This window comes from Podarcis muralis, chromosome 8 (genome assembly GCF_964188315.1).
Source record: "Podarcis muralis chromosome 8, rPodMur119.hap1.1, whole genome shotgun sequence".
Taxonomy (NCBI): domain Eukaryota; kingdom Metazoa; phylum Chordata; class Lepidosauria; order Squamata; family Lacertidae; genus Podarcis; species Podarcis muralis.
The window spans coordinates 25,282,939-25,307,012 of NC_135662.1; the positions used below are offsets into that span (position 1 = coordinate 25,282,939).

Here is a 24,074-nt window from a genome sequence, read left to right on the forward strand (position 1 = left end):
AGTGCTGAAATTCTGTGTTGTCCAGGGAAAATCACAATGCTTTTGGCATTACTTTAGCTTGTCTGAATTCTCTGGCTAAACTAGCATTAAGCACAGCTCCAAAAGCTGCCTCTGCTGTCCAGGAAGGATTTGTGGCAGAGCACCCTGCAAGACTTCAATTGCAAAATGCTTCTGTCACAATGTATTGATTCCTACTAAAGGCATGGAAAATAACCCTGGTGCATTATAGGTTCAAACCTTAGTTCCATTATTATCTCCAGTAAAAACTTGAGTGACAGCCTGCCTACTAGAGATTTATAGGTGCAAACCATTTGTCTTCAGCAGTGCAGTCAGATTGCTTTGCTCGCTTATTAGACTTGACAGCTCCACTGTAGTGGGCCATAAGTCATTCCCAGATCAATCGTAGACAATGAATGGATTGGAAGCCGTCTAGGGTCAGCATGCCAGCCCAATTGACCTGCTATTATTTGGTTGCACTCAGATATTGTCAAATATTCCATACAGTCAAGAGTGCCCTTCTGTAAATGCATTTCTTTCTTGACTGAATCATGGGGCTGTTCAGAATTCCAAAGGCTGGAAGATGTTTCAAGGCAGAGAAGGAAAATCTTATGGCTGGCTCCAGTTCTCGGAATGTGGCTCTTCTAGAACTTGTACAGAAGTACGGATTCCTTGAACAAATTCATGTCCAAGATGCACAAGCATATACAGTACTGTACGCAGTTTCACTGCATTAGTGGTTATAGTGGGAGGGAATGCAGAGGAGTGTGGCTCTCAGATGTTTTTAGAGCAAGGAGTGGTGATGTCATCGGCTGGAGTGCCAGGTTAATCTATAGACTCTCCTTGCTCTGACAAGTGAATGAGGCATTCAGGTTTTGCTTTAATTGCATGGGGAAAGTCTGAGAATAAGGTCACTTCCAGATAACCTGTTTATTGAGCGTTCATCCTGATTTGTTTGCGCAAAGTTTGTGGGGAGGTTATGCGAAGTCCAACTGTTTACTGAACAATTGTTCTGATTTATTTGTGGGGAATTTACATCACAAGCAATTGTTAAACTTCAGGGAAGTTTTTAATGTGTGACATTTTAGTGTATTTTTGGTCTCTGTGGAAGCTGCCCAGAGTGGCTGGGGAAACCCAGCCAGATGGGCGGGGTACAAATAAATTATTATTATTATTATTATTATTATTATTATTATTATTATTATTATCACTACCCACCATTTCCAGTGCATTTTCCCATCACTTTCCATATTGCAAAAAATAGAAATAACTGTGTGAGCTGAATCAGCTGGTATGAAATTGCATTCTGTCTGAAAAATAGTGACAATTAAGCAGCCTAAGAAAAATAATCCTCCTTAATGCTCACAGTTTAAATGGTAACACTTATTTGTGTATCTAATGACAAGTATCAGACAAGTATCTAATGAAAAGCCAAGGGTTGCATTTCACCTACCTGAAGATCTCTTGTTAAAACTGTGGTTTACAAGACAAACGTATGCAGCCAAAAGAAAGCTCCACTGAATGCAATTGAGTGTATTCCCAGGAAATGGCTACTAGTCATGATAGCTATGTTCTACCTCCACTGCTGGGTATCTCTGGTGGGCAGAGTGCTGTTGCACATATGTCCTGCTTGTGGGCTTCCTTCGGGCATCTGATCAGCCACTGTGAGAACAGGATGCTGGCCTAGATGGACCATTGGCCTCATCTAGCTGGCTTGTCTTACGTTCATATGAAACTATGCATCAGGATTGAAGTCATGCCAGCCCTTATAGATTTAGCATTATGTTATGTACTGCTGCTCTTTTGGGATAGGGTTGATGGACCCAGCTACCTGCATTTCATACTTTCCTTGGGATTGTGGCTATGAAGGCTGAAATGACGAGCTCCAGCAGGCAGCTGAAAATTTTCCACTACACAACTTTGCATTACATAGATTTTCAGTTTGGACAGAACAGTTATTTTCGGTTTGACCGAAAAAACCACCTTCTGTACTGGCAAATTTTGACAGACAGACAAGAGAGAGTTGATCTTGTCATTCCAGAAGTACAAGTTGTGACCTCCCCAGGTGCATTCCCTGAAATACCAGACATAGTGCAGACCTTAACTACTATGCAGCAGCTGGAAATCAAGTAACACCAGCCAGACATAAAATAAAATAAATCCACTCCTGTCTGCCAGGGCAAAATTCCCTGTCTCAGTAATGTTGGTTTCCGTCATCACATATTAACTTAAGTTGATCAGAAAAGGCATTGGCTACAAGGGGTGTAGTTCAGTGGCAGAATATATCCTTTGTATGCAAAAAGTCCAAGGTTCAACCCCTGACATTTTCCATTAAGCGTAGGGAAAACTCTGAAACACTGCTGATCTGCTGCCATTCTGTGTGGATGACACTGAGCTTGCTGGACCAACAGTCCAACTTATTGTGTATGGTCATAAAATCCACCTTCAGGCAGCCATCTTGGGCAGAATGGCTTCTGCCATGCCTTCCCCTCTTTGAATATGACTTGATAAGGATTCACGTGAGCCTCAATAGTCTCTGAACTTTAGAACAAAATCTGTGCCCATTTTGCATCAGGGAACGACATACAGCTGGGCAGTCTTTATATATTACACAAATTAAATACATCTGCATTTTTCTTGCTTTATCATAATTCAGTTTGCATCAGGGAATGACACATAGCTGGGCATTCTCTATACAGTGGTACCTCTGGTTACGAACTTACGGTAATTTGTTCCGGAGGTCCGTTCTTAACCTGAAACTGTTCTTAACCTGAGGTGCGCTTTCGCTTAATGGGGCCTCCTACTGCTGCCGTGCCGCCGCCGCATGATTTCCGTTTTTATCCTGGGGCAAAGTTCTTAACCCGAGGTACTACTTCCAGGTTAGCAGAGTTTGTAACCTGACGTGTCTGTAACCCAAGGTGTTTGTAACCAGAGGTACCACTGTATATTATACAAATTAAATACACCTGCATTTTTCTTGCTTTATCATAATTCAGTTTGCTTCTGTTTATCCTGGAAAGGGGTCAAAGAGACGCAGAATTCTAAAGCCCCATCAGAAGTCATGTCCAGACATGTTGCAGGTTTTTCTCTCGCCTTCTCTCAGAGATTACAAATTTACACATGGAGTCTGTATGGGGCATTTTCAAATGAGAACCTTGAAATGATACATGCTGAGAGACCTAAAACACTTTTATCTCAGCATGGGTACAATATATTTTGCTGCCTAAAGTCAAGTAGGAAACGGTGTGTTCTCCCTTCCAGGTCAAGTTGCACAAAATTGGGCTTAAAATAATATTTTATTCTAGATCAATAGGTAGAGCATATATAATCCACACTAGCGTGCTGCCTGTTTTCTCTACCTATATGGCCCCCCAAACCCAAATCACTGAGGTGGAGCAAGAGGTCAATATCTGTACTGCATATTCTATGGGTTTGAGCATGCTTTGTTCCACCCTCCCTTCTTTTTTGGGGGGGCACCCCATTTACCCATGAGGAATTACTGCTGCCAGCGCCTAGCATCTGCTGTCTAAGATGGCTGCCTCATTTTGCCTAATGGTAGGACTGGCTCTAGTTAACCTTGAGGAGACACATACCATTTATTTATTGGCACACAGGCTGACAACCGCTTTTCTGAGGCAATTGCATTCTGATGGACATACTGGTTCCTCAGAGCGCCGTTTACCCTCTTGAGTCATCCATTAAGTCTCACTGGACATTTTCCCAGTGAGGGCCTGCTGAGGTAATTTCTAATGATTCGAACATTGGCACCAGAGGTCTGCTGAAGTAATCCTGCTAAAAATGGGACGGATCATTACAATCTGTGGATTAAGAGCTCCAGCAAACTCTGCATGTCGGTGACATCACATTCTGTTCACATGGCCACTTTTAACGGGAAGGAAGCCACAATATTGGAATTGGATCCTCTCTATGCCCAGATCAAGCTGGGTAATGGTGGTTATTCCCTTTCTCCTTAGCAAGTTGGGTCATCAACCTGCTACAATTACACAGGAAATGTTTAACTGCACTAAATCCAGATATCCTGGTTTCCAAGTAGACTCCTTGGTAATTGTCTAATCTACCACACTTAAAGGGCAATATGCAAATACCCCTGTAGCCAAAAACTTAATGTAATGTACACAGTGGAAAGCTCAGATCATTATCTCCTTTATTTCCCAATACGTATATGATGAAATGAGAGAGAAATAGGTGTCTGGACTGCTGATTCATGTCCACGATGAGGATGTGCCAGTAGAGAGTGTCTTCTGTATGACTTGGATAAACATGTTGCCTTTAGAAGGACAAAGCTCACAGCAGCATCAGAAAATATTATCCAGCAGTTTGTGCCCATAAATATGAGGAATTGTATGTGAACCTACCTGTTACACCTGCACTAGCCAGAAGGCTGGAACATGGGGAAGGCTGGGCTTTATCCAGGAAACTGCTTTACTTGCCAGCCATAATAATGCTCTCTGGATATTGCAACCACCATACTGGTGGGAGGCCAAGGGGTGGGGGACACAGGGTGGTCTTAACAGTAGGTCCTGGAGCAGGCCTAGGCAGTGGGGCACAGTAGGGGCATAAGGCCAAGGTGACAGAAAGCAGCAGGAGAGATTTCTGTGTTGCCTGGGGGGGGGGGGGTCAGCTGGTGGCATGTGTACTGGACGGGCCTGAGGCCAGAGTACGCAAACAGCATGATGCTCCACAGGGGAGAACTGGGGCAAGTAGCATCACAGCCCAAAGATCTCCACAGCAATATGGACCTATGGGGCAGTGCCAGAGAGGCACTGTCTCCGCACTGTCTCCTCTGGCTCACCCCCTGCCAGTCTAACAATGTCCATATCTATGGGTAGCTGCCACAGCAGCACCATGCTGAGCAGACAGCACAAGCCATTGTCACCTTCTTAGAGAAGCAGGCCATGTGCCACCACCAGCTCCTGTGTCACAGAGGTAGCAGAACCACATAGTGAACACCACAAATGCATGTTAAACAGTGTGGCCTGTTAGAGCAGTTCATGTAGTCAGGGAATGAGCTCCTGACTGAACTTATGTAAGCGCTTTGGCCTCTTGCTCTTAGGCAGCTATTAAAAATTTACAATGAGTAATGTGATGCTGTGGGACTCTCCTTTCCCTTTCCCTGCACCATTTCCTGCAGTATGTATATTTCTAAATAAGGAGGAGGAGCCTATCTCTGTTGTAGAGCACGTGCTTGGAAGGTCCTGGGTCTTATCCTGGCGTCTCCAGTTCAAAGGATCAGGTAGCAGGTTATGGGAAAGTCCTGTAACCCGAGACAGCCCAAGAGCAGATGCCCATCAGAAATACACAATACCGGGCTAGATGAATAAATACTCCGCTCTTGTATAAGGCCACTTGCTGCGTTCCAAAAACGCTGCCCTTCTGCTAGCTGCTGTTTTATTATTATGTTTCATTGAACTTCAGACCACTCCCTTTGTGTGTTCTAGCCTACTTCTGCATCAACAGCAAACTACTTTGCATTCTTTTGACAAGGACAGGTGTGGTCAAGAGCAGAGTTGCTTTTTTTATTTTTGTGGTGTGGATGTCATCATTTATTTGCATGTCTTCCAAGGTTGTTGGGGGTTTTTAAGTGGGGATGGTGGTGGTGTTGTCCAGAGATTGCGCACTATCAGTGTGTCAGCCCTGGCTTTTCAAGGGTAATCATCCCCAAATAGGCAGGAAGAAAGGAACTGGAGAATGCACATATTGGAGCAGATTGTAGAGATGCACATGCGCAGGGTATAAGATGGTATACAACCCATACATTGAAACCACATGGGTTCCGCCAAAGAATCCTGGAAACTGTAGATTACAGAGATACAAATGGCAGCACCCTTAACAATTTAGGCCCCAACAGTTTAGTCCTGGGGGAAAGTAATGTGCTTTAGATGTATAATACTGGCCTGCTTGGGGGTACCTGCTAGTGTGTCTCACTAGGCACACTGGCTAAATGTCTCCTGGATTGCATTTTGAGACTCATACCCATCTTGGAATCTAAGACTTGTGAGTCGAGAGGCTGCTAATATTGCCACCGTAAGAGCGGAGTGGAGTCCCTTAAGGCCGCTGGGTGGCACCTTGTACACCTTCTTTCAGCAACTCCTGTGGCCAAGCTGGTGTCAAATGCATTGCTCTGCTTTCCTCTGGACCACATCAGTGAGGCCAAGAAGGGGGGGTTCTTATCGTCTGGGCAGCCCAGGACCTCCATACACACTGCCCAGGCTTGCGTCCCAGGGAGGTCACTTCAGTGCTGATGATGCAGCTCTTTGATTTAACCCCTGGGCGTGCACTCTGTTGTCTCTCAAGACAGACGGATGCCAACATGGTTGAAGCCAATGTCAATGATTAATAAAGGGACTGGAAATGGTTCTAATTTCCTGACATACAATAAATAAATATATGTATAGAATGTTGATAGCAGAGGCAAATACTGAGAAAGAACTGCAGCTCTGGGGCAAGGAGACCTGAAGGCAAAATCTCAAGTTTCCAGGTCAGGTCATTTCTTAAACTGAACTGTCTTTTAAAATGTGGTGTTTAATCTTAGTTTGTTCCTACCAGCAAAACTGCAAAGCCACCTCCTAAATGCTTTGTCCTATATTTGTTCCAGTCTTCTTCAATAGCACTCAAAAAAGATTTTTAGCATTCAAGTAGGTCACTGTGACACCAGGTAAAGTTAAGAGAACACTGCTACTACATCGGAATAGAAATTGAAATTCAGCCTTAAGTGATGTAGCAGTTACTACTGCTGCTACAGCTGAGTAAAGGCTTAATTCTCCTATAATACTTACTTGGGAGTAAGTCCCATTGAATTCAGTTGGATTTGTGTCTGAGTAAGCATGCGGGGACGTGGGTGGCGCTCTGGGTTAAACCACAGAGCCTAGGGCTTGCCGATCAGAAGGTCTGCGGCTCGAATCCCCGCGATGGGGTGAGCTCCAGTTGTTCAGTCCCAGCTCCTGCCAACCTAGCTGTTCGAAAGCACGTCAAAGTGCAAGTAGATAAATAGGTACCGCTCCAGCGGGAAGGTAAACAGCGTTTCCGTGCCCTCCTCTGGTTCGCCAGAAACAGCTTAGTCATGCTGGCCACATGATCCGGAAGCTGTACGCTGGCTCCCTTGGCCAGTAAAGCAAGATGAGCACCGCAACCCAAGTCGTCCGCGACTGGACCTAACAGTCAGGGTCTCTTTACCTTTACATTTAAGCATGCATAGAATCAGGCTGCCCATCTACTATGACAGTGGTTTTCAACCAGTGTGCCGTGGCACCCTAGGGTGCCTTGAATTATGGTTGGTGTGCCACAGGCAACACTGGCCTCTGTCCCTCTTTCCTTCCCTCCCTCCTCTGATGCGTCTCGGCCTCCCAAAGGCTTGCACAGCTCTTTGCTGCAGCAGCCCTGGCTACAAGCTCCGCAGGCGAATGTTGCCTCTGGGGCTGGCCAGAGGGTGCTGGTTGCCAGGAGCTGAGGCGGCCTTGGAGTAAGCAAGAAAGCGAGCAAGGGAGCCCAGCCAGTTGGGAACGGACAGAGCCTGTTGGGAACGGACAGACAAGTGTGAGGCCAGGCAGGCGCTGTGCTGGCCTTTCTTGTGCTTGCTGTGTTCAAGGCCTGCCTGGAAACTGAGAGTCTTTCCAACTTGCAGGCCCAGCAGCGCCTGCTGCTGCCTCCCAAGGTAAGGTGTTGGCCTCATGTTCACCTTTGGCCAGTCTCTGTTGGGCCACTAAGACTGGGGAATCCTCTTCCCAAACCCCTGTGGGGCAGTGTGAGAAGACACCTTTCTTTGGGCTGGCGGGGGGGGGGGGCAGCTCAAAGACCAGGGGCGGCAGGTTATCTGACCTATTTACAAAAGGTGTTCTATACTATTTATCCTCACAGCACCTCTGTGAGGTAGGAGAAGCTGAAAGCTGGTGGCTTACCACTCAGGGTAACCAAGGTTTTGGCTAACCAGGGATTGGGTGTGATGTCCCCTAAGCCCTGCATACTCTCTACTGTATAACAAGAGCTCACAGGGAGGAGTTCACAGATTGATTAGATGCAATTTGGTCTAATTAAGTCACTACATCACCTCACAGGACCCACCAAACCTGTTTCTCTGGCCAGTCAGATAGAACATGCAAGGTTTCCTGAAGAAGAAAAAAGGCAGCATTTATGTTTGGGCCTAAAGATTCCCTTTTGGAGTTGCTCTAGATTTTGCATGCTTTGGATGTTGTTGTTGTTGTTTTGCAGATGTGGGATGAATTTCCACATCTGCACCAGCCACATATAATGCAAACTGAAAAGCCACAAATCACATCATTGCCTCTGTTCTGCTGAAATAGCCTCCTTATCTCAGACATGTCTCTTCATGGTTCTCTCTCTTCCTGGACAAGAGGCTTACCAGCACAAGAGCTGGAGACTCAGAAGCTGTTAGTGTACGTGGGAAGCTACCCGAGGAGGTCACCAGACCATCAATATTCTGCAGTAGAGAGTTAAGCACATACCAGAGCACTAGGTTTGTGAAATTAAAGTGGACTGAAGCACTCCATCACCCAACTGCAACAAATCCACTGGACAATATACTACTGAGTTCTGGCAGTGCAAGGATCTCTGCTTGCACAATGAACCTTCCCTCCTCCTTTCCCCACGTACTCTTCCCCCCTCCCCCAATCTGCTCTGAAAGGTTGGGAGAAAACCCAGTACAGATTTAAGGGTGTGCAGGGAAAAGGGAGAGAAGGCATTCCACTGTACAAGCAGAAATCCTTGTACTGATGGGATGTGGTACTTAGTGCTACAGAGAGAACCCACTTTTTATTTTTTTTAAAAAAACAGTCTTCTGTGGTTTCAAAAGTGATTGGAAAATGCATCGAAAACTGTGGGATGAACAAAAGGACATGTAAACACCATGCAAGCAAACCAGGAAACTAACTCTAGAAAGATTGCCCTTAACTTTCCACTTTTTTATAAAAGAGGAAGCAAAAACCTATATTGAGTGTCCTTATATGACCCCTTTCTTGCTTTCTTTTTCTTCCCTGCAGACTTTGGCTGCAAAGCACAAGAATTTTCTCCTGCCTGAGTTGCCATATGCTTTCTTGTCAACTGGACTTCTGATGACGTTCTTTGGTGGACTCTACTTACATAGTAATATTACTCTACATTTAAACAAAAAACAGAAAAACCTACTGCATCAAAATAACATGTATCAATCAGTATTATTTTATTTTCTCATCACATCTGCAAGTTGTTGCATCACAAATATAGCTTTCCTACCCAATCCTATTCCCCATCTTCAAATCGCCTCCTTTTAATTCTGGATATACTTCAAGGTAATTTTCCCTTCTCCCCCCCCCCCCCAACACTTTAATCTTCACCTTCCCTGCAAATCACAAACAGCTACAAGGCTCCTGTTCCACACTAGTTAGAGCCCTGAAAAGGAGTATTCCTGCTAGAGGAGTTGGAAATACACTGCAACCTATTACTGCAGGTCCCCACTTTTATATACTAGCATACATTTGAGAGGGAGTTAGTTGTTTTACAAAAAGCTTGCCATTTAGGCCAGCAGAGTCCCAGTGTGAAACTTGGTTGGCATGAACCAAAGTGAAAGACCTTAAGTCACAGATGAACCCAAACCAGAACAAAACAGACATGAATAAGTTTCATTCCTTGGCCACAACGCTCTTGGGTTATAGAGGGCTTTCAAATACTGACAGTGTTATCCCTGCAGGAGTGAAATGGTGGGCAACAACAGCCAGTGTACACATCCAGGACACACGCACAAAGGAAATGCAGGCTTTTGATTTAGCACTACAGAAGTCCTTTCGCAAGGGTTTGCCAAGAGATTCAGGGCCAGCCTTAGCTGACAGTTCTGGGGGTCTCATTAATGGGCACCCAAATAACTCCTACTCCATTATTTTTAACCACTGGATTTTCAGCCCCAGGCATCAAAACATATTGTGGAATTGCTGCAAGTGGCTTGTAGAAAAACCGTACTTAACATCAGGCCCTGAATAATTGGGGTGCATGGCTGTTAAGTGTGTGTGCCCAATCCTTCAAGACCTTGCTCACTTCCAAACTGAGCATGCCCCTAGCATGCCCTCTCACTCTCTCTCTTGGTCAAGACAGGCTGGAAAAATTGTGTGGAGACACTTGCGTGCAGGGGACTTTCCAAAGTGGCCTGGCACTTTGGTCAGAATGACGTCTCCTCGGCTCCCAGGGTGGGAACTGGGTATTCTGAAGACGAGAGGGTAGCAATAAACGAGGGCTGTGCATTTCCAGGCTCTTTCCCCGCACCTTGCCCAACTTCTCTTGTATTTTTCCACTTGGGCCATGCCTCTCCCTCCCTCCCCCCTCCCCATTTCGTTCCGCGCACCCCTTCTCCTCCTCTTCCTTCCGCAGCTCTCCTATTCTCTGCTTCTCCTTCTCCCTGCCTTCCTTTTGTTGCCCGGGCTCGCTATCCCGGACGCTGCAGGCCGCCTCGTCTGGCTCCGCAGCTCGCACAGCCGCGTCACGTGCGTTAGTGACAGCCTGTCCCGGCGCGTCCCGGAGCACCGCGGGGCTCCCAATTGGTGCAGGCGCGGCTGGGCGGCCCGCCCTCTTTCCCTTCCTTCGCGCGCCCCCTGCTAGCAGCGCGCCGCGGGGTGGGAACGTCGAGGCAAAAGAGGAGGGCGGGGCGGGGCGAGGGGGCGGGCGCTGCCGATCAGCTGTTCGCCGGATTCTATAACAACAAAAGGCTCTGCGGGGAGCGCAGACTGGCCGGTGCAACAGGGCTCGGGGCGCCCGCAGGAGCAGACTCCCCGCCATCTACCTCACTCCGCCGCCGTCCAGGCTCCGGATTTGCCCGGCTGCTTTGCGGACGGTGAGTGAAGGGCTGCGGGCGTCCTTTGTACCGGGTGCGTGTGGGCGTTTTTTGGCCACAAGTGACCTTAGGCGCGATATTCTTGGCGTTGGGTGCGCGTTCCGTTTGGATGCGGCCGGGGGGGGGGGAGGGAGAGAAAAGGAAATCTGGTCTATTTTAAGAACTGGGCAAGGGGGATTCCCACCATCTCCTCCGCCTATAAAGTTTAGTATATTTATATATCTGGCTGCTGGGCAGAATCGCTTACCCACTGGCGCTTTCCTGCGTTCCGCTTTCTGGGAAGGGTCCGTCTCGTCCCTCTGCAAAGTATGCAGAGATGCGGGGAGGGGGGCGAATAACACCGGAGTTCATGCAGGGAGAACTAACTCTCAAAGTCTTATCTTCTCTTCCTCCTCCCCCCCCCCGGCTCTACTTCCTTAAAGGTAAATTACTGCGCGATCCTCCTCCCAGCTTTGTCCGTCGCTCGGCAGCGCCTTCCGACTGGGCTGCTCACAAACCACTTGTGGCGTAGTTTTGCCAGCCAGCCTCGCAGCCAGCGAAGCCGCTTCCCTGGAAGCGAGCCCTGCAAAATTCAGTTGTTCCTACTTCCTGGTTAATGAAACTGCTGCGGGTTTCATCTGAGGCTGAGATCGTTAAAAAAAGAAAAGAAAAGGCGTCTTATAACTTGTCCTCTCGAGTACCTTAAAGGGTGTTTTCGTTTGGTGATGGTGGTGGGGTTGTTTTATTAAAATTCGCGGAATTAACTCTTATTTTCGTGAAATCTAGCAGTGCAGCCCATAGCCCGTTAAATATAAATTAGTAGTTAAAAAAATAATAATACAACACTATCCCTAACATACTAACTTGAAAGGAGAGCCCCACTGATTTCGGTGCGACTTTATATTTCAAATAAACGGCTCCTGTGTGTGCTTAGTGCCAAGTGATTTTATCCCGATGCGAGCTCGCATAGGATCGCATCCTTCAACCTTACTATCGCCAGATCTGTAGGATCGGGGCTCGGGATCCCCTTTTCAATATGAATTGCGGGGGCGCGCGTGGATCCCGGCACCGTTCCGCGCGCGCTCCTGCGGAATAATAATCCGGCGCGGACAAACTTTATGTACCCGCGGAGAAGGGCGCGAGCGTTTGCCCACCTACCCTGCGCGCTCCGTCCCCGGAGCGGAGTTTCAAACTGCTGGCGAGGGAGGCGCAGGGTGGAGTCTGGCGCCGATCTGGGCGGGCGGAGAGGAGGGGACCTCCCTTTTCCCCCTAAAGGGCGGGGGTGAAGGTCGTCCTGCGGCCAGGGCCGTGGGGCGTGGACAGAGAGCTCTCCGGCCTTGGAGATGTCCTTTCCAAGCCAACTGCCCAGGCAGTGCAGCCAATTCACGCGCCTTGTGGATGCCCTCCGCTTCCTCTCCCCGCTTTCTACCCGGCCTTGCGGTTGGAGCAACTCCCCCTCCCTTTTGTCTCCGTCCTTGCCCGCCCCCTGGAGAGGGAGTGGGGGGACTGAGGCCGAGGAGGAGCTGGGGTTTGCCTGATCCGCCCAAGGGGGCTGGAAAGGGATCGGGTTGCTTTCCCCCCCGCCTCCCGCATATCCTGTTTTGTTGACAGTGCCGAGAGACCGCCCTTCCCTTGGTGTAAGGCTTCCGTCTCTTCCCGTCGGGGCGGATCTTGGACTCCGAAGTTGAGTCGGGTTCAGGTGTGTGACTAACCTCGCCGGAGAAGCCAAGCGGCGCCGCCCGGGGAAGAGGCAACTTGCGCGATCAAAACAAACCAGGAACTGGTGACTCACGGCCGCCAAGGGAGGGGAGAGGGGGGCAATCCGGGTCGGCACCCCGAGGCGTGATACCTGCCGAGGCCCCACCCTGAAGCCCAATATACATGAACAGACAAGAGCAAGCTATGTGCTCTAGTAAGCACGCACCCCCCCCCCGGGAGTGCCAACTTAAAATATTGGGGGGGCCAGGTAAGCCTGCCCTACATAATTGATCACAAGATGTGGCTCGCACACACCATTTGAATGACAGTGCCTATCAGCTTGGGGGGCCCTGACCCCCTCAAATATTTTATGGGGTCCCCAAAGGGACCTCAGCTACCAGGAGTTGGTTCCTATAACACACACACAGCACCCCCTGTGGATAAGCAGTTGTGTAAGTCACTCTTTATGTAACTACAATTAGGAAGTTGCCTTTGGCCATGCTTCCCAAATTTTACGCACACACACTGCCATAGATCACTTGAAAACTGGCAGACCACTCAAGATTTCTCTGCCTGTAGTAATTGTGATGTGTCGTGCTAGACTTATTATTCTTAATTGCAGTTCAATTGCTTTGTATGGTATTACGATTTACAGAATTCAGATTGCAATGCAATAAAATGTAAAAGCAGCAATAAAAATCAATACAGTATGGGCACAACCACAGATCCACACTGTGGACAACCTGGATGAAGCTCTGGTTCATTGACTGCAGTTTGAGACCCCTGCCCATTGGTCCACCCAGTGTCTGCCCTGATTGGCAGCAGCTCCCCAGGGTTTTTAGATGGAGATCTTTTCCAGCTTTACCTGGAGATGCCACCAGAACAAAGCTGGGACCTTCTGCTTTTGCATGCAGCTGCTGATCAGACTTCATGGCTCCTCCCCATTGAGTATAGTGGGCCTTCTGCTGTGCAACTTTCCAATAGGAGTTCCTGATGCTCTGTGGGGCAAGGAAGTTAGTTGTTTTTTCCCCCTGTGTGTTTTAAAGTTTCACAAGTTTTTATTTTTCCACAGAAGGATCTAGTCTTTGGCAAACTGTTCTGGACTTGCATTTGTTTTGCTTTGCAAGAACATTTCACATTTGATGCAACCTCTGAGCATTCTGCTAGGCTTCCGAGGGCTTTTGGAGATGGTTGTGGGTGGGTGGGTGGAGAATGCTTGCATGATTGCTTTTCAGCTCTTACGGTAGGCAGTTTCAAACTTCTAAGTTCTCTTTAAGACTTTTGCCCACCCATATAGTGGAATGTGGTAGCAGAATTCTTCCATGGTAAAATTAACAATACCACTTCAAACTGCACACAGGGCAGGAATCATTTTTTTTTTATCCTTCACTATGTTTATTGTAAATATCATTTGATTTGCAGTCCATTCTTCATGGCCATCTTTTTCCTGTCTTTCAACATATCTGTGTCTCCCCTTAATTGGTGTCTGTTTCTGTCTCAGTGGTAACAAAAAACAATGCAAATACAAATACAGTACTTTTTTTAAAAAAAAAAGATGGCACCCTCTAATGGCAGCCTGATATATCACAGTCTCTTCTGTTAACTTCATTCTCTTCTATATGTCGACCAGACCAAAGTTGTGCTGATTGGATTAGAGGGAGCCAGCCATTGTTCAAGCTTTTGCAACCTGTTTTCAGTTTTCATGGAGCTGCCTTTGAAAGCAGTGAAAATCAACAAGAAGAAAAGTCCTGAATGGTGCAAAAAAATATTTTATCAAATGATTTACCTGTTGGCTGCTGCCTGCTGCACAGCTTTGAATGAGCTCGGCTTTGCAATGAGGTCTTTGCAATGATGCATCTCACTGCCTTGAGACTGGTATCATTTTGGCAGTAGGCACAGATATACCTCTTTGCCCAGTCTTTGGTGGAGGGTTGAGGTGTACTGCACATCTGAATTAATGTTGCGGCTGCATATTTGGTTTTATGCTGTTTTAATAGTACTGTTTCATTTTTATTTAGAATGTGCATATTTCTGCCCTGGGCCTGTCGGGTGAAGGGCAAACAATGCTTTACACTAAATAACCCACTCAAGACAGTGCCCCCTCCCTGAGAGACCCTGGAGAATCTGCCAGCCTGAGCACAGGCCTGATGGGTGATCTGAATCTGCCCACTCATGTCTGAGAATCTCTCTGCAAGGCTTTTGCTTTTGGACAATGGGGTGGCTGCAGAGTTAAAAACTGAAGGGCTTATGGGGAAAAGGTGGAGGAGTTAACTTGGTGTTCTGTTGGTACCTTTTAATCTATTGTTCTCCTGCCAAAAAAAGTCACTCACTCTAGCCCATGGGTAGGCAAACTAAGGCCTGGGGGGCCAGTCTGGCCCAATCACATTCTAAATCCGGGCCGCGGATGGTCCAGGAATCCACAAGTTTTTACATGAGTAGAATGTGTCCTTTTATTTAAAATGCATCTCTGGGTTATTTGTGGGGCCTGCCTGGTGTTTTTACATGAGTAGAATGTGTGCTTTTATTTAAAATGCATCTCTGGGTTATTTGTGGGGCATAGAAATTCATTCTTTTTTTCAAAATACAGTCCGGCCCCCCACAAGGTCTGAGGAACAGTGGACCGGCCCCTGCTGAAAAAGTTTGCCCACCCCTGCTCTAGCCTGCTCTAGCCTGTGCCTTGGGGAGAAGTAGATTTAAGCAAGGGGTAGTGAGAAGATGCACAAGTATAATTTAAGGTAGATCTGGGGGGAAATTCCAGGCAGCTTACCCAAATGCCTAGAACATGGGGGGTGATTCTCTTCTCTTCTCTCCCCCCGCACCGGGTGCATCAAGGTGTATCTGAGAAAGAATTCCTAAGTAGCAAAAGCCCTGAAGAAAAAGAGCCCCCAGCACTGGAGCTATGAAAATTAATATAGGGAATCAGATAATGCTGTGTACAGGATGGTGCCTGATTGGGAAATATTGGGGTAGCTTTTGTGTTCTCCAGTCAATGCATAAGAGGGCAGGGATCGGACCTCCTTAGAGAAGCCTGTCCTGGACCTTATTCCATTGCTCTGCCTTCTACCAATCTTTGTGTTTCTTACTTGGTTTCCCCTCAACATTTTAATACTTCCCATTTACAGTAAGTTTGGGAAACATAGATCAGGCCTACTGAGATTATGTAAACTGTATAATGTGCCATTACTTTCACGTATCTGGCTGCCACATGCCCTCCAACAAGAACTCAGTGTCTCAATATCATTAGCATTAAGACAATTTCCATAAACTAGTGAGACCCCCTACCTGTGCAACTGGAATCTCGCTGCAGAATGCTATCCTGATAAGTGAAGGGGGGGGGAATGCTACTTTTAACTTAAAACCTGCGCTTCTGAGCCCCCTGCTGGAAACAGTGATATTGCTTATCTTTGAAACGGTGAAGGTGGTACTATAGAACTGATGGACTTTTATTTCTGTAAAGCTTATCCCTAGAACACTTAATAAGAGATGAGGAGGAGGCTGATAAGTTTGTCCTTGCAGCTGAGTTGAAACATCTCTGAAGAAAATATTTGGATTAAGAACCAGGAGTTCCAGAACACGGGCTGTTCTTTAGATACAACCTTAAGCCCTAGCGCTTCCAGGAAACTAACTACTGTTGGAGACTAGAGAGAAGGAAAGCATTCTAATTTGGTGATACAGCACATGCTTTATATGCAGAATGTCCCGGGTTCAAATCCTGGCACCTCCAGGCAGGACTGGGGGGGGGGAATCTATGGAGCAGTGGTGGGGGGCACAATATGATGGTTAAAGGGGCAGAGCTGATTACCCTGTGAGCCTGGTTTCACCTATATAAAGGTAAAGGTACCCCTGCCCATACGGACCAGTCGTGTCCGACTCTAGGGTTGTGCGCCCATCTCACTCTAGAGGCCGGGAGCCAGCGCTGTCCGGAGACACTTCCGGGTCACGTGGCCAGTGTGACAAGCTGCATCTGGCAAGCCAGCGCAGCACACGGAAACACCGTTTACCTTCCCGCTAGTAAGCGGTCCCTATTTATCTACTTGCACCTGGGGGTGCTTTCGAACTGCTAGGTTGGCAGGCGCTGGGACCGAGCAGCGGGAGCGCACCCCGCCGCGGGGATTCGAACCGCCGACCTGACGATCGGCAAGTCCTAGGCGCTGAGGTTTTACCCACAGCGCCACCCGCGTCCCTGCTATATAAGGTACCCCTGCCCATATGGTTTCACCTATATGGGCAAGTATAAAGATGAAAGAGATGAGGAATCTTAATTGTCCTGCAATTATCTCAGATTTTCTATAGTGCTATTGTTTTCTCTTTTTTAAAAAATGGAACTAATGCTTTTGAAAAGCCACTGGTTGTTTTATACCTGAAGACACCATTGGAACCAGCTCCCCTCTATAGAAATTTGAAACTGCCCTTTTATTGTGCCATTGAATCTACTTGATAATGGTGCCTGCAGCTCCACATGGCTCAGTGACAAATATGGGTCGCTGCCATGTGATGTGTGGAATAACCACTGAACAGTATATGTTTTCTGTGTGTGCATGTAGCATTAAGACTTTTTCTTCTCTTTTTTGCAGGATTTTGTAGCAACCGTTTACAAAGAAAGCAATGCCTCCCCGTGTTCTGTGCCTAAGCAGATAAAAGTATTTGTGCACTTTAATCTTCTACCTGCGCCCTTGGCTAGTACATTGTGAACCTGTACCTTAACTCTTGCATACGAAGACGTTCCAGCCAGATTCTTGTTATTGCCTTAGTAATGTTCCAGAGGCTGAATAATATGTTCGTGGGAGAAATCAATAATTTGCCCAGGCAAGAGCCAGAGTTCAGCGAGAAAGAAGAGGAGGAGTGGATTCTGGTGGATTTTATCGGTAAGATCTCCATTTCACTATAATTTCTGCATCAGGAAGCAAGTTTTATTTTCTGTTTACAAAGGGTTTTTTTTTTTAATTGCAGGGAATATTTCATGTTAAACATGAAATTGTGTAAGGGGGAAAAAGGAATAAAAAACAGCTTGTTCAAGCTGGGAAAGTATCTTGCCCCCATCACAGGGCATTTTCCTGGGCCAAGTTCTATACTGCCAACAAATTTCCACAACTCAGTAATTATAAATGGTTGATCTCTCCTCTCTTCCCCCTTCCCTTGCCCCAACTTTGTTCAACTATTGTAGACTGTAAGCCACCCCCCACCCTCTGCAAGGATTTGTGGGTTGGTTCAGATGCTTACCTTTGCGTAAAACGGCCGATGACCAGTTGACATGCTATCACCAACATGCAGGTCCTTTTGGACCCAGAAGAGGAGCATGGCGGGTGTAACAGGGCAATGCATGCTTATGCATTGGGGCTGGGATTGGAACCCCCACGCAAAATGGTCACCATCTGTATCCTTATCCCTATAGAAGAGAAGTGGGCATTTATGCCCTGCTCTACCATGGAAGGAGAGTCATCATCCCATGTAAAGACCTGAACAGATTTTGTCATTCCTGTGTTTTTACACTGCCTATTGCACTAGTGCCCCTATTCTTCTGCTAGCAAGAATTAGTGGGATTTTGCCCCCATGAATGTTCACGCCATCCCCAAATCTGCTCCAGAGGTTGGGGAAAACCCCAGGACACATTTAGGGGGCATGTGGGGGGGGGGAGGAAAGGGAGAATATTCCATAGTACTACTAAAAAAAATTGCACTGGCAACAATAATCATAGGTGAGTACAACCGATTATTTCATTTATTAGACACTTGTTACCTAAAAGGTCTTCCAAGCATCCATTAGCGGTATAAAATTGTGGATATTTTGTTCCTTGCAAACTAAGACTGGGGAACCTATGGCTCTCTGGATGTTCTTGAATTCCAACTCTCAGATGCGGCCAGAACGGCCAATGCTTGCGGAGTTGTAGTCCAACAATATCTTGAGGGGGGAACATATTCTTTGCACCTACTGTAAACCATCTGAACTCTGGCTGCGTCAATCAACCTCGCCCATCTATCTCAATGGCTGTTGTAACTCCCAATAGACACCTGTACTAACTTCTCAATGATTGAAGAGGAGGAGGAGGTGGAGGAGGAGGAGGAGGAAGAAGAAGAAGATATCCATAAAGCATCGCCTGTGGACAATTCACCCGTCTGCTCTTGTCCGCCTCCTTCCTTGGAATGTTTGGCTGATGCCAGTGAATCTTGCTTTATCCAGTTTGACTCGTGCCCCATGGAGGAGAGCTGGTTCATCACGCCACCTCCGTGTTTCACTGCGGGTGGCCTGACCGCTCTCAAAGTGGAAACCAGCCCCTTGGAGAACCTTCTGATCGAGCATCCCAGCATGTCTGTATATGCAGTCCATAATACCCGCCACAGCCTCAACAAGACGAGCTGTGGTGGTGATGAGGAGGAGGAGGAAGAAGAAGAAGAGGAGGAGGAGGAGACAGAGCCTCGTGATGTAAGCAATCCTAGGTAAGATATTTGCTCCTTGATTTGTACAGAAAATCAAATAATGTTCACTAGGGGAAAAATATTCCTTTAAAATTAGCACATTTTGGAATACAGTCAACTTCATCAGACGTATGAAATGTTACCCTCCATTGGTGGTGGGATGAGCCCAAGACACCTAGCAAAACTCCCTGTGTGCAAAAGAAGCTTTTCAAACATGTGCAGAACACCCCGCACATCATCCCATGACTAATCTCCTTAGTATGCTCCATTTTCCTTCTCTTATTTCTCTTCCCCTCACCCCCCAATTCTTCCCACTGGTACATTTCTACTATTTCTCTGTATTTGTGACACTACTCCCTCCCCAACCAAATTTCCCATTTGGTATATGCCCATCCTCTCCCCCCGTGATTTTTTTATCCTTGGTACATGCAAGGATTTTCCTCTCTTCTCCTTATGGTACAGCCTCCTTCCTACTCATCCCCCGTCATGAATGCTTCTACTACAATGTTCTGATGTAATTGAATGAACCCCATTTCTTCTCCTGCCTTCCTCTCCTTAACTTTGTCTACCTTTCACAGACACACATATACACAATGCATGTCCCCCTCTCTTTAACAAGCACACTCAGACCACACATCGCTCCCTTCCAGACCATATATGCATACATAAATTCTTCCATCCATCCATCTATCCATCCTTTTGCAGGCACACACAAAAAATACTTCTTCCCATCTATCTCAAGAGCACATCTTCACATAATGGAGTCCACCATCACATGCATCCAGCACCAGCCCAAAGGGGGTTCACGTACATTGAGCTCAATAGCGAACATTAATCTGTGCAAGCCCTTTGCCTAAAGCAGAAACAGGGTACAGGGTCCTCCATATATTGTAGGATTTCATCTCCCATCCACCCTAGGGAGCTTGCACTAGTAAATCTTTTGGATGGGCAAAATACGGACTGCAAGAATAAGGATCTAATCCGTTTTCTTCTATTAGCAGCTCGTTAATTTTTACAAGATGCTGGAAATATTTGAAAAATTCCACTTTAGAATATTGGTAGGATAGAACCGTGAACTGGACCCTATCTGAATAGTTAATCCAAAGTTCATGTGTTTACATAAAGGCATAACAAAAAAGATATTTAACATGGTGTGATTTTATTAAATACAGTGGTACCTCAGGTTAAATACTTAATTCTTCCGGAGGTCCATTCTTAACTTGAAACTATTCTTATCCTGAATCACCACTTTAGCTAATGGAGCCTCCTGCTGCTGTTGCGCCGCCGGAGCACAATTTCTGTTCTCATCCTGAAGCAAAGTTCTAAACCCGAGGTACTATTTCTGGGTTAGCGGAGTCTGTAACCTGAAGTGTATGTAACCTGAAGTGTCTGTAACCCGAGGTACCACTGTATATCATAGAAGCAACAAAGGCTTCAGTAATTCCAGCAGCAACAGACCACCTCACACTTAAGTATTTCCCACTTCATTTGCTGAATACTGCCAAAAATATAAACAAGATTCGTTTAACTGTATATGTACAGTACTAGGATAGGATAGGATATTGGAAGGGTGTATTTGTTTTAAACATTTTGTAATGCCAATCCACCATCACAACTTTTCTTCTAAAAATCTCCCGCCCTCCCTGACCATTGGCTATGCAGGCTGCGATAGATGAGAGATGTCATCCAGCAACCTCTGAAGGGGGCTCCATGTTAGGTCCCCTGGGCCTTTTCATTTGCCTCTCCCTCTGGACCCAATCCATAGCACCTTCCCGAGGAGAGAAGGCAAAGGCATATGTAGAGGTCTCTTCTCCTTGCTCTCAGGAGCAGCAGCAGGGCCAGAGATCAGCAGAGACCACCCTCCGAGAGACACACACTGGGGCATGACAGCTGCCCAGCCATGCCCACCCTTGATGCTGCCCCTAAACAGGATTCTTAAACCCACAGGACCAGATCTTTACCACATGACAAAGAGCTACCTTTGTGCCAACCACAAGCACACACTGACTTGTGTCGCTGTCACCAGAGTGTCTTGACATGCAGGCCATCAGTGGTTGTGCCATAAACTCTCTCTCCTTTGAATTCTAGATCAGAAGCCCAAAGTGAAAGGGGTCAACACATCCGATGCTATTTTGCAGCAATCACTGCTCACTCAACCTTTCTCGAACAGACCAAGAGTTTCCGTCCTTCCCAGTGGATAAAAGAACACAACAAAAGACAATATCTGAACAGAAACTGCCTCCGTCGCCAAAACCTCACCAGGGATTGCTACTCTCGGCAACTCAAGAACAACGGATTGTTTGTTCACCAGCCTTGCCAGCGTCAGTATAATTACTGAGGGCATCTTGCGTTGTTGTTTTTTCCTCCTTCAAAAAAATATTATCGGTTGACTTGCTGTTTGTATTTTTCATGTGTAGGCAATGAAGGCGAGATCAATCTTAGGCTGATCAACAGTTATTTCTACACAATCACTAAGTGTTACATTTAGGTTGTAAACCACATTGTTGTAGCCGTGTGCGCCTCACAGAATGACTTTACTACATTTTATTCATGGTTCGGAAACATATCAGTACAATAGTGTTTGTGTGACTGGGGGTTTGCTCTTTTCGTTTTTGTACATGACTTTCTAGAAACTTTTTATGACGGATGGATGGATGGGTGGGTTTGTTTTTATATTGGCCTTTTTAACCAAGGCAGAGCAGGCGACACATCACTTTGTAGTCCAAATGCAGTTACAGAACTACTCAGGGTCAGCCATACACTTGCAACGATCTGTGTATACTGTATAGCCTCTTAACCTAATGGGCGTGGCTAACCTTTGACCTGCCAGATGTTGCTGGGCCACGCCTCCCATCATTCTTGGCTGTTGACCAACCTCGCTGGGACTGATGGGAGTTGCAGGTTAGCAACTTCTGGAGGGCCACAGTTCCCCCACCCTTGATGTTAACATTTGAACACGGTTATTAAAATGAGATAGACTGTATGGTGTTGAACTCTGAATGACGAGCGAATTGTCTATGGGGCAGGAGAAGAATCTTGTGCGACCTGACTTCCTCCCATCAACTTCTGCTTAACCTCCATTGCTCAGTGTGGTTTAGCCAGCTTCCTCCACAGAGCAGAGCCTGAAGCAGGCATGCAAGTGAGGGTCATTGTGGTATGTTGGACCTTCTAGACCCAAAAGACAGCGACAAACATTTCCAGTGTCTCAGGCTATAAAATATAAGTATAGAGACAGATGATCACTTGACCAATACTCGCCTTCACTTGAAATACTACCTGCTTAACTAATATATATTTTTAACGAGTTAAAAAACAGCAAACATTCTATTATAAAGTGGTTTAATTTGACCTGTTAGTCCAAATAACTTAGAAGTTTTAAGAAATATGTGGTGGTAGTCTTCATCTGTCTACAAATTAATATTTTGAGTCTAATGCTTGACATCTGGAGTTCCTCAGAGCCATTTTTCTGTTTACTTCCATACTAGGATATCCTGAATTTCAGCCAGTTGTTCATTTTTTAAAGTTACACAAATGTTTTACCTTATTTCAGTGGTTACCCAATACTGTTAAGCTTCTCTTGGTTTCATGGACAAACACCACAGATATATTTATAAACTCAGGAACGCTTCAGTGTTTGACTGTGGTCCTAGGTACACTTGTTTAGAGGTTTGCCTAACTGAAATAAAGTATTAGCAAATAGCTCTGCGTAGGTTCTTAGCCTTGATCTTTTGTCTCCAGAAACCATTCTCCTTCCTGTTTATAGGAATATTAAAATGAAGATTACCTTGCCCACCTTATTTGCGTATGTTAGCAAACGTTTGAAGTTAGGCTTTCTAGTTGAGATATACAAATATTCCTTACCATTATTTTACTGGATAACTTTCTAGTGATGGAAGCTTATCTTTTTTTGAGGTAGACACACAAGCTTGTTGCACAAATATATGTGCTTTTTGGTTCTTAATATTGGAAATAATACAGTTGGGAAAGGAATGATTGCATTACATCATTATGTTTGACTCTTAATTGTCTTGCATATTTATGTTACTAGTTCTATAATGTGCCTGGAAGTCTTGGACTGTTAGAATTTTTTTGCTTTTCTAATGCTATGTGTTTTGTGAGTAGGTATGACTTTTTATATAGTGTGTGGGGTTTTTTTAAAAAAATGTATTAACTTGTAGAAGTGGGGGCCTTGTGCTGTACTGAATGGTGATTCAATAACTTTGCTTAAACTGTTTTTTCATATGTATTGTAAACAAAACTGTGCCTTTTTAAGTGACTTGTATACAGCAGACTTGAACTTGAAGACTAAAAAAAGGGATATTTCTGTTGGGATAAATACTGTACACCAGTCTATGCATTACCAATGGCAGCTTCTTTCTAGAGACATTTTTGTTTTGTCCTTGTAGCAGTTCTTTAGATATTCAAGGTTCTAGCACCCTGATTCTACAATATACAGTAATATCTCAATGTAGCTTGTGCTTGAGTAGTTACTGCAAATCTGTTTCTTGTGCAAAAAATGAGACAGAGATACGCTATTATGGTACTTATTAAACATAACCCCTTTGGAAATGGTTATTGCAGTATAGCAGGTGCATACTTCAGCTGGTTCTGTATACCATTTAGTTTTGTGATGGGAACCTGTCGCCTTTCTGAAGTTGCTGAACTGTGACTCCCATTATACCTGACCATTGCCCATATCTGCTGGGATTGATGTCCAACAAGCAGCTCAACGGCAACAAGTTGTCTATAGACTTCAATGTGTTTATATATTTCCCCCATGTTCCATCACATCTATAGGATCTGGCTTATACGGGGCAGGGGGCATTGTTTTCCCATTTAATTCCATATTAAGTTACATTTTCCATTTATATTAATTGCATTCCTTTTGTTTCTTGATGGTTATTCTTGTTTCTTTTTCTGCATTGATTTCAATGGGAGATCCATCCAATCTTCGGCAGATTGCAACCTTTTGGTGATCCCCACTTAAATGGCATAGGATTTGCCTTTGTTCATATATACAAACAATATCAGACCTGCACATTTCAGATAGTTTAGACAGGGGTCAGCAAACTTTTTCAGCAGGGGGCCGGTCCACTGTCCCTCAGACCTTGTGGTGGGCCGGACTATATTTTTTGGGGAGGAGGAGAATGAATTCC

General features: G+C 45.9%; 1 protein-coding gene across 4 annotated transcripts; it reads left to right on the plus strand.

Moving 5' to 3' along the window:
- The first annotated feature begins 10,672 nt into the window (after window positions 1–10,672).
- TP53INP1 (tumor protein p53 inducible nuclear protein 1) lies at window positions 10,673–23,493 on the plus strand. 4 transcript variants are annotated; one of them, XM_028736469.2, is made up of 4 exons: window positions 10,673–10,828; window positions 17,080–17,370; window positions 18,510–18,939; window positions 21,007–23,493. In XM_028736469.2, exons 2-4 carry the CDS (start codon window positions 17,259–17,261, stop codon window positions 21,254–21,256), a joined length of 792 nt encoding a protein of 263 aa, XP_028592302.2. In that variant the 5' UTR covers window positions 10,673–10,828; window positions 17,080–17,258; the 3' UTR covers window positions 21,257–23,493. The 4 variants fall into 4 exon arrangements, with proteins under 4 accessions (XP_028592302.2, XP_028592303.2, XP_028592306.2 ...); XM_028736470.2 differs by having other exon boundaries at window positions 10,682–10,862; XM_028736473.2 differs by lacking the exon at window positions 10,673–10,828 and adding an exon at window positions 12,093–12,506.
- Window positions 23,494–24,074: the final 581 nt, after the last annotated feature.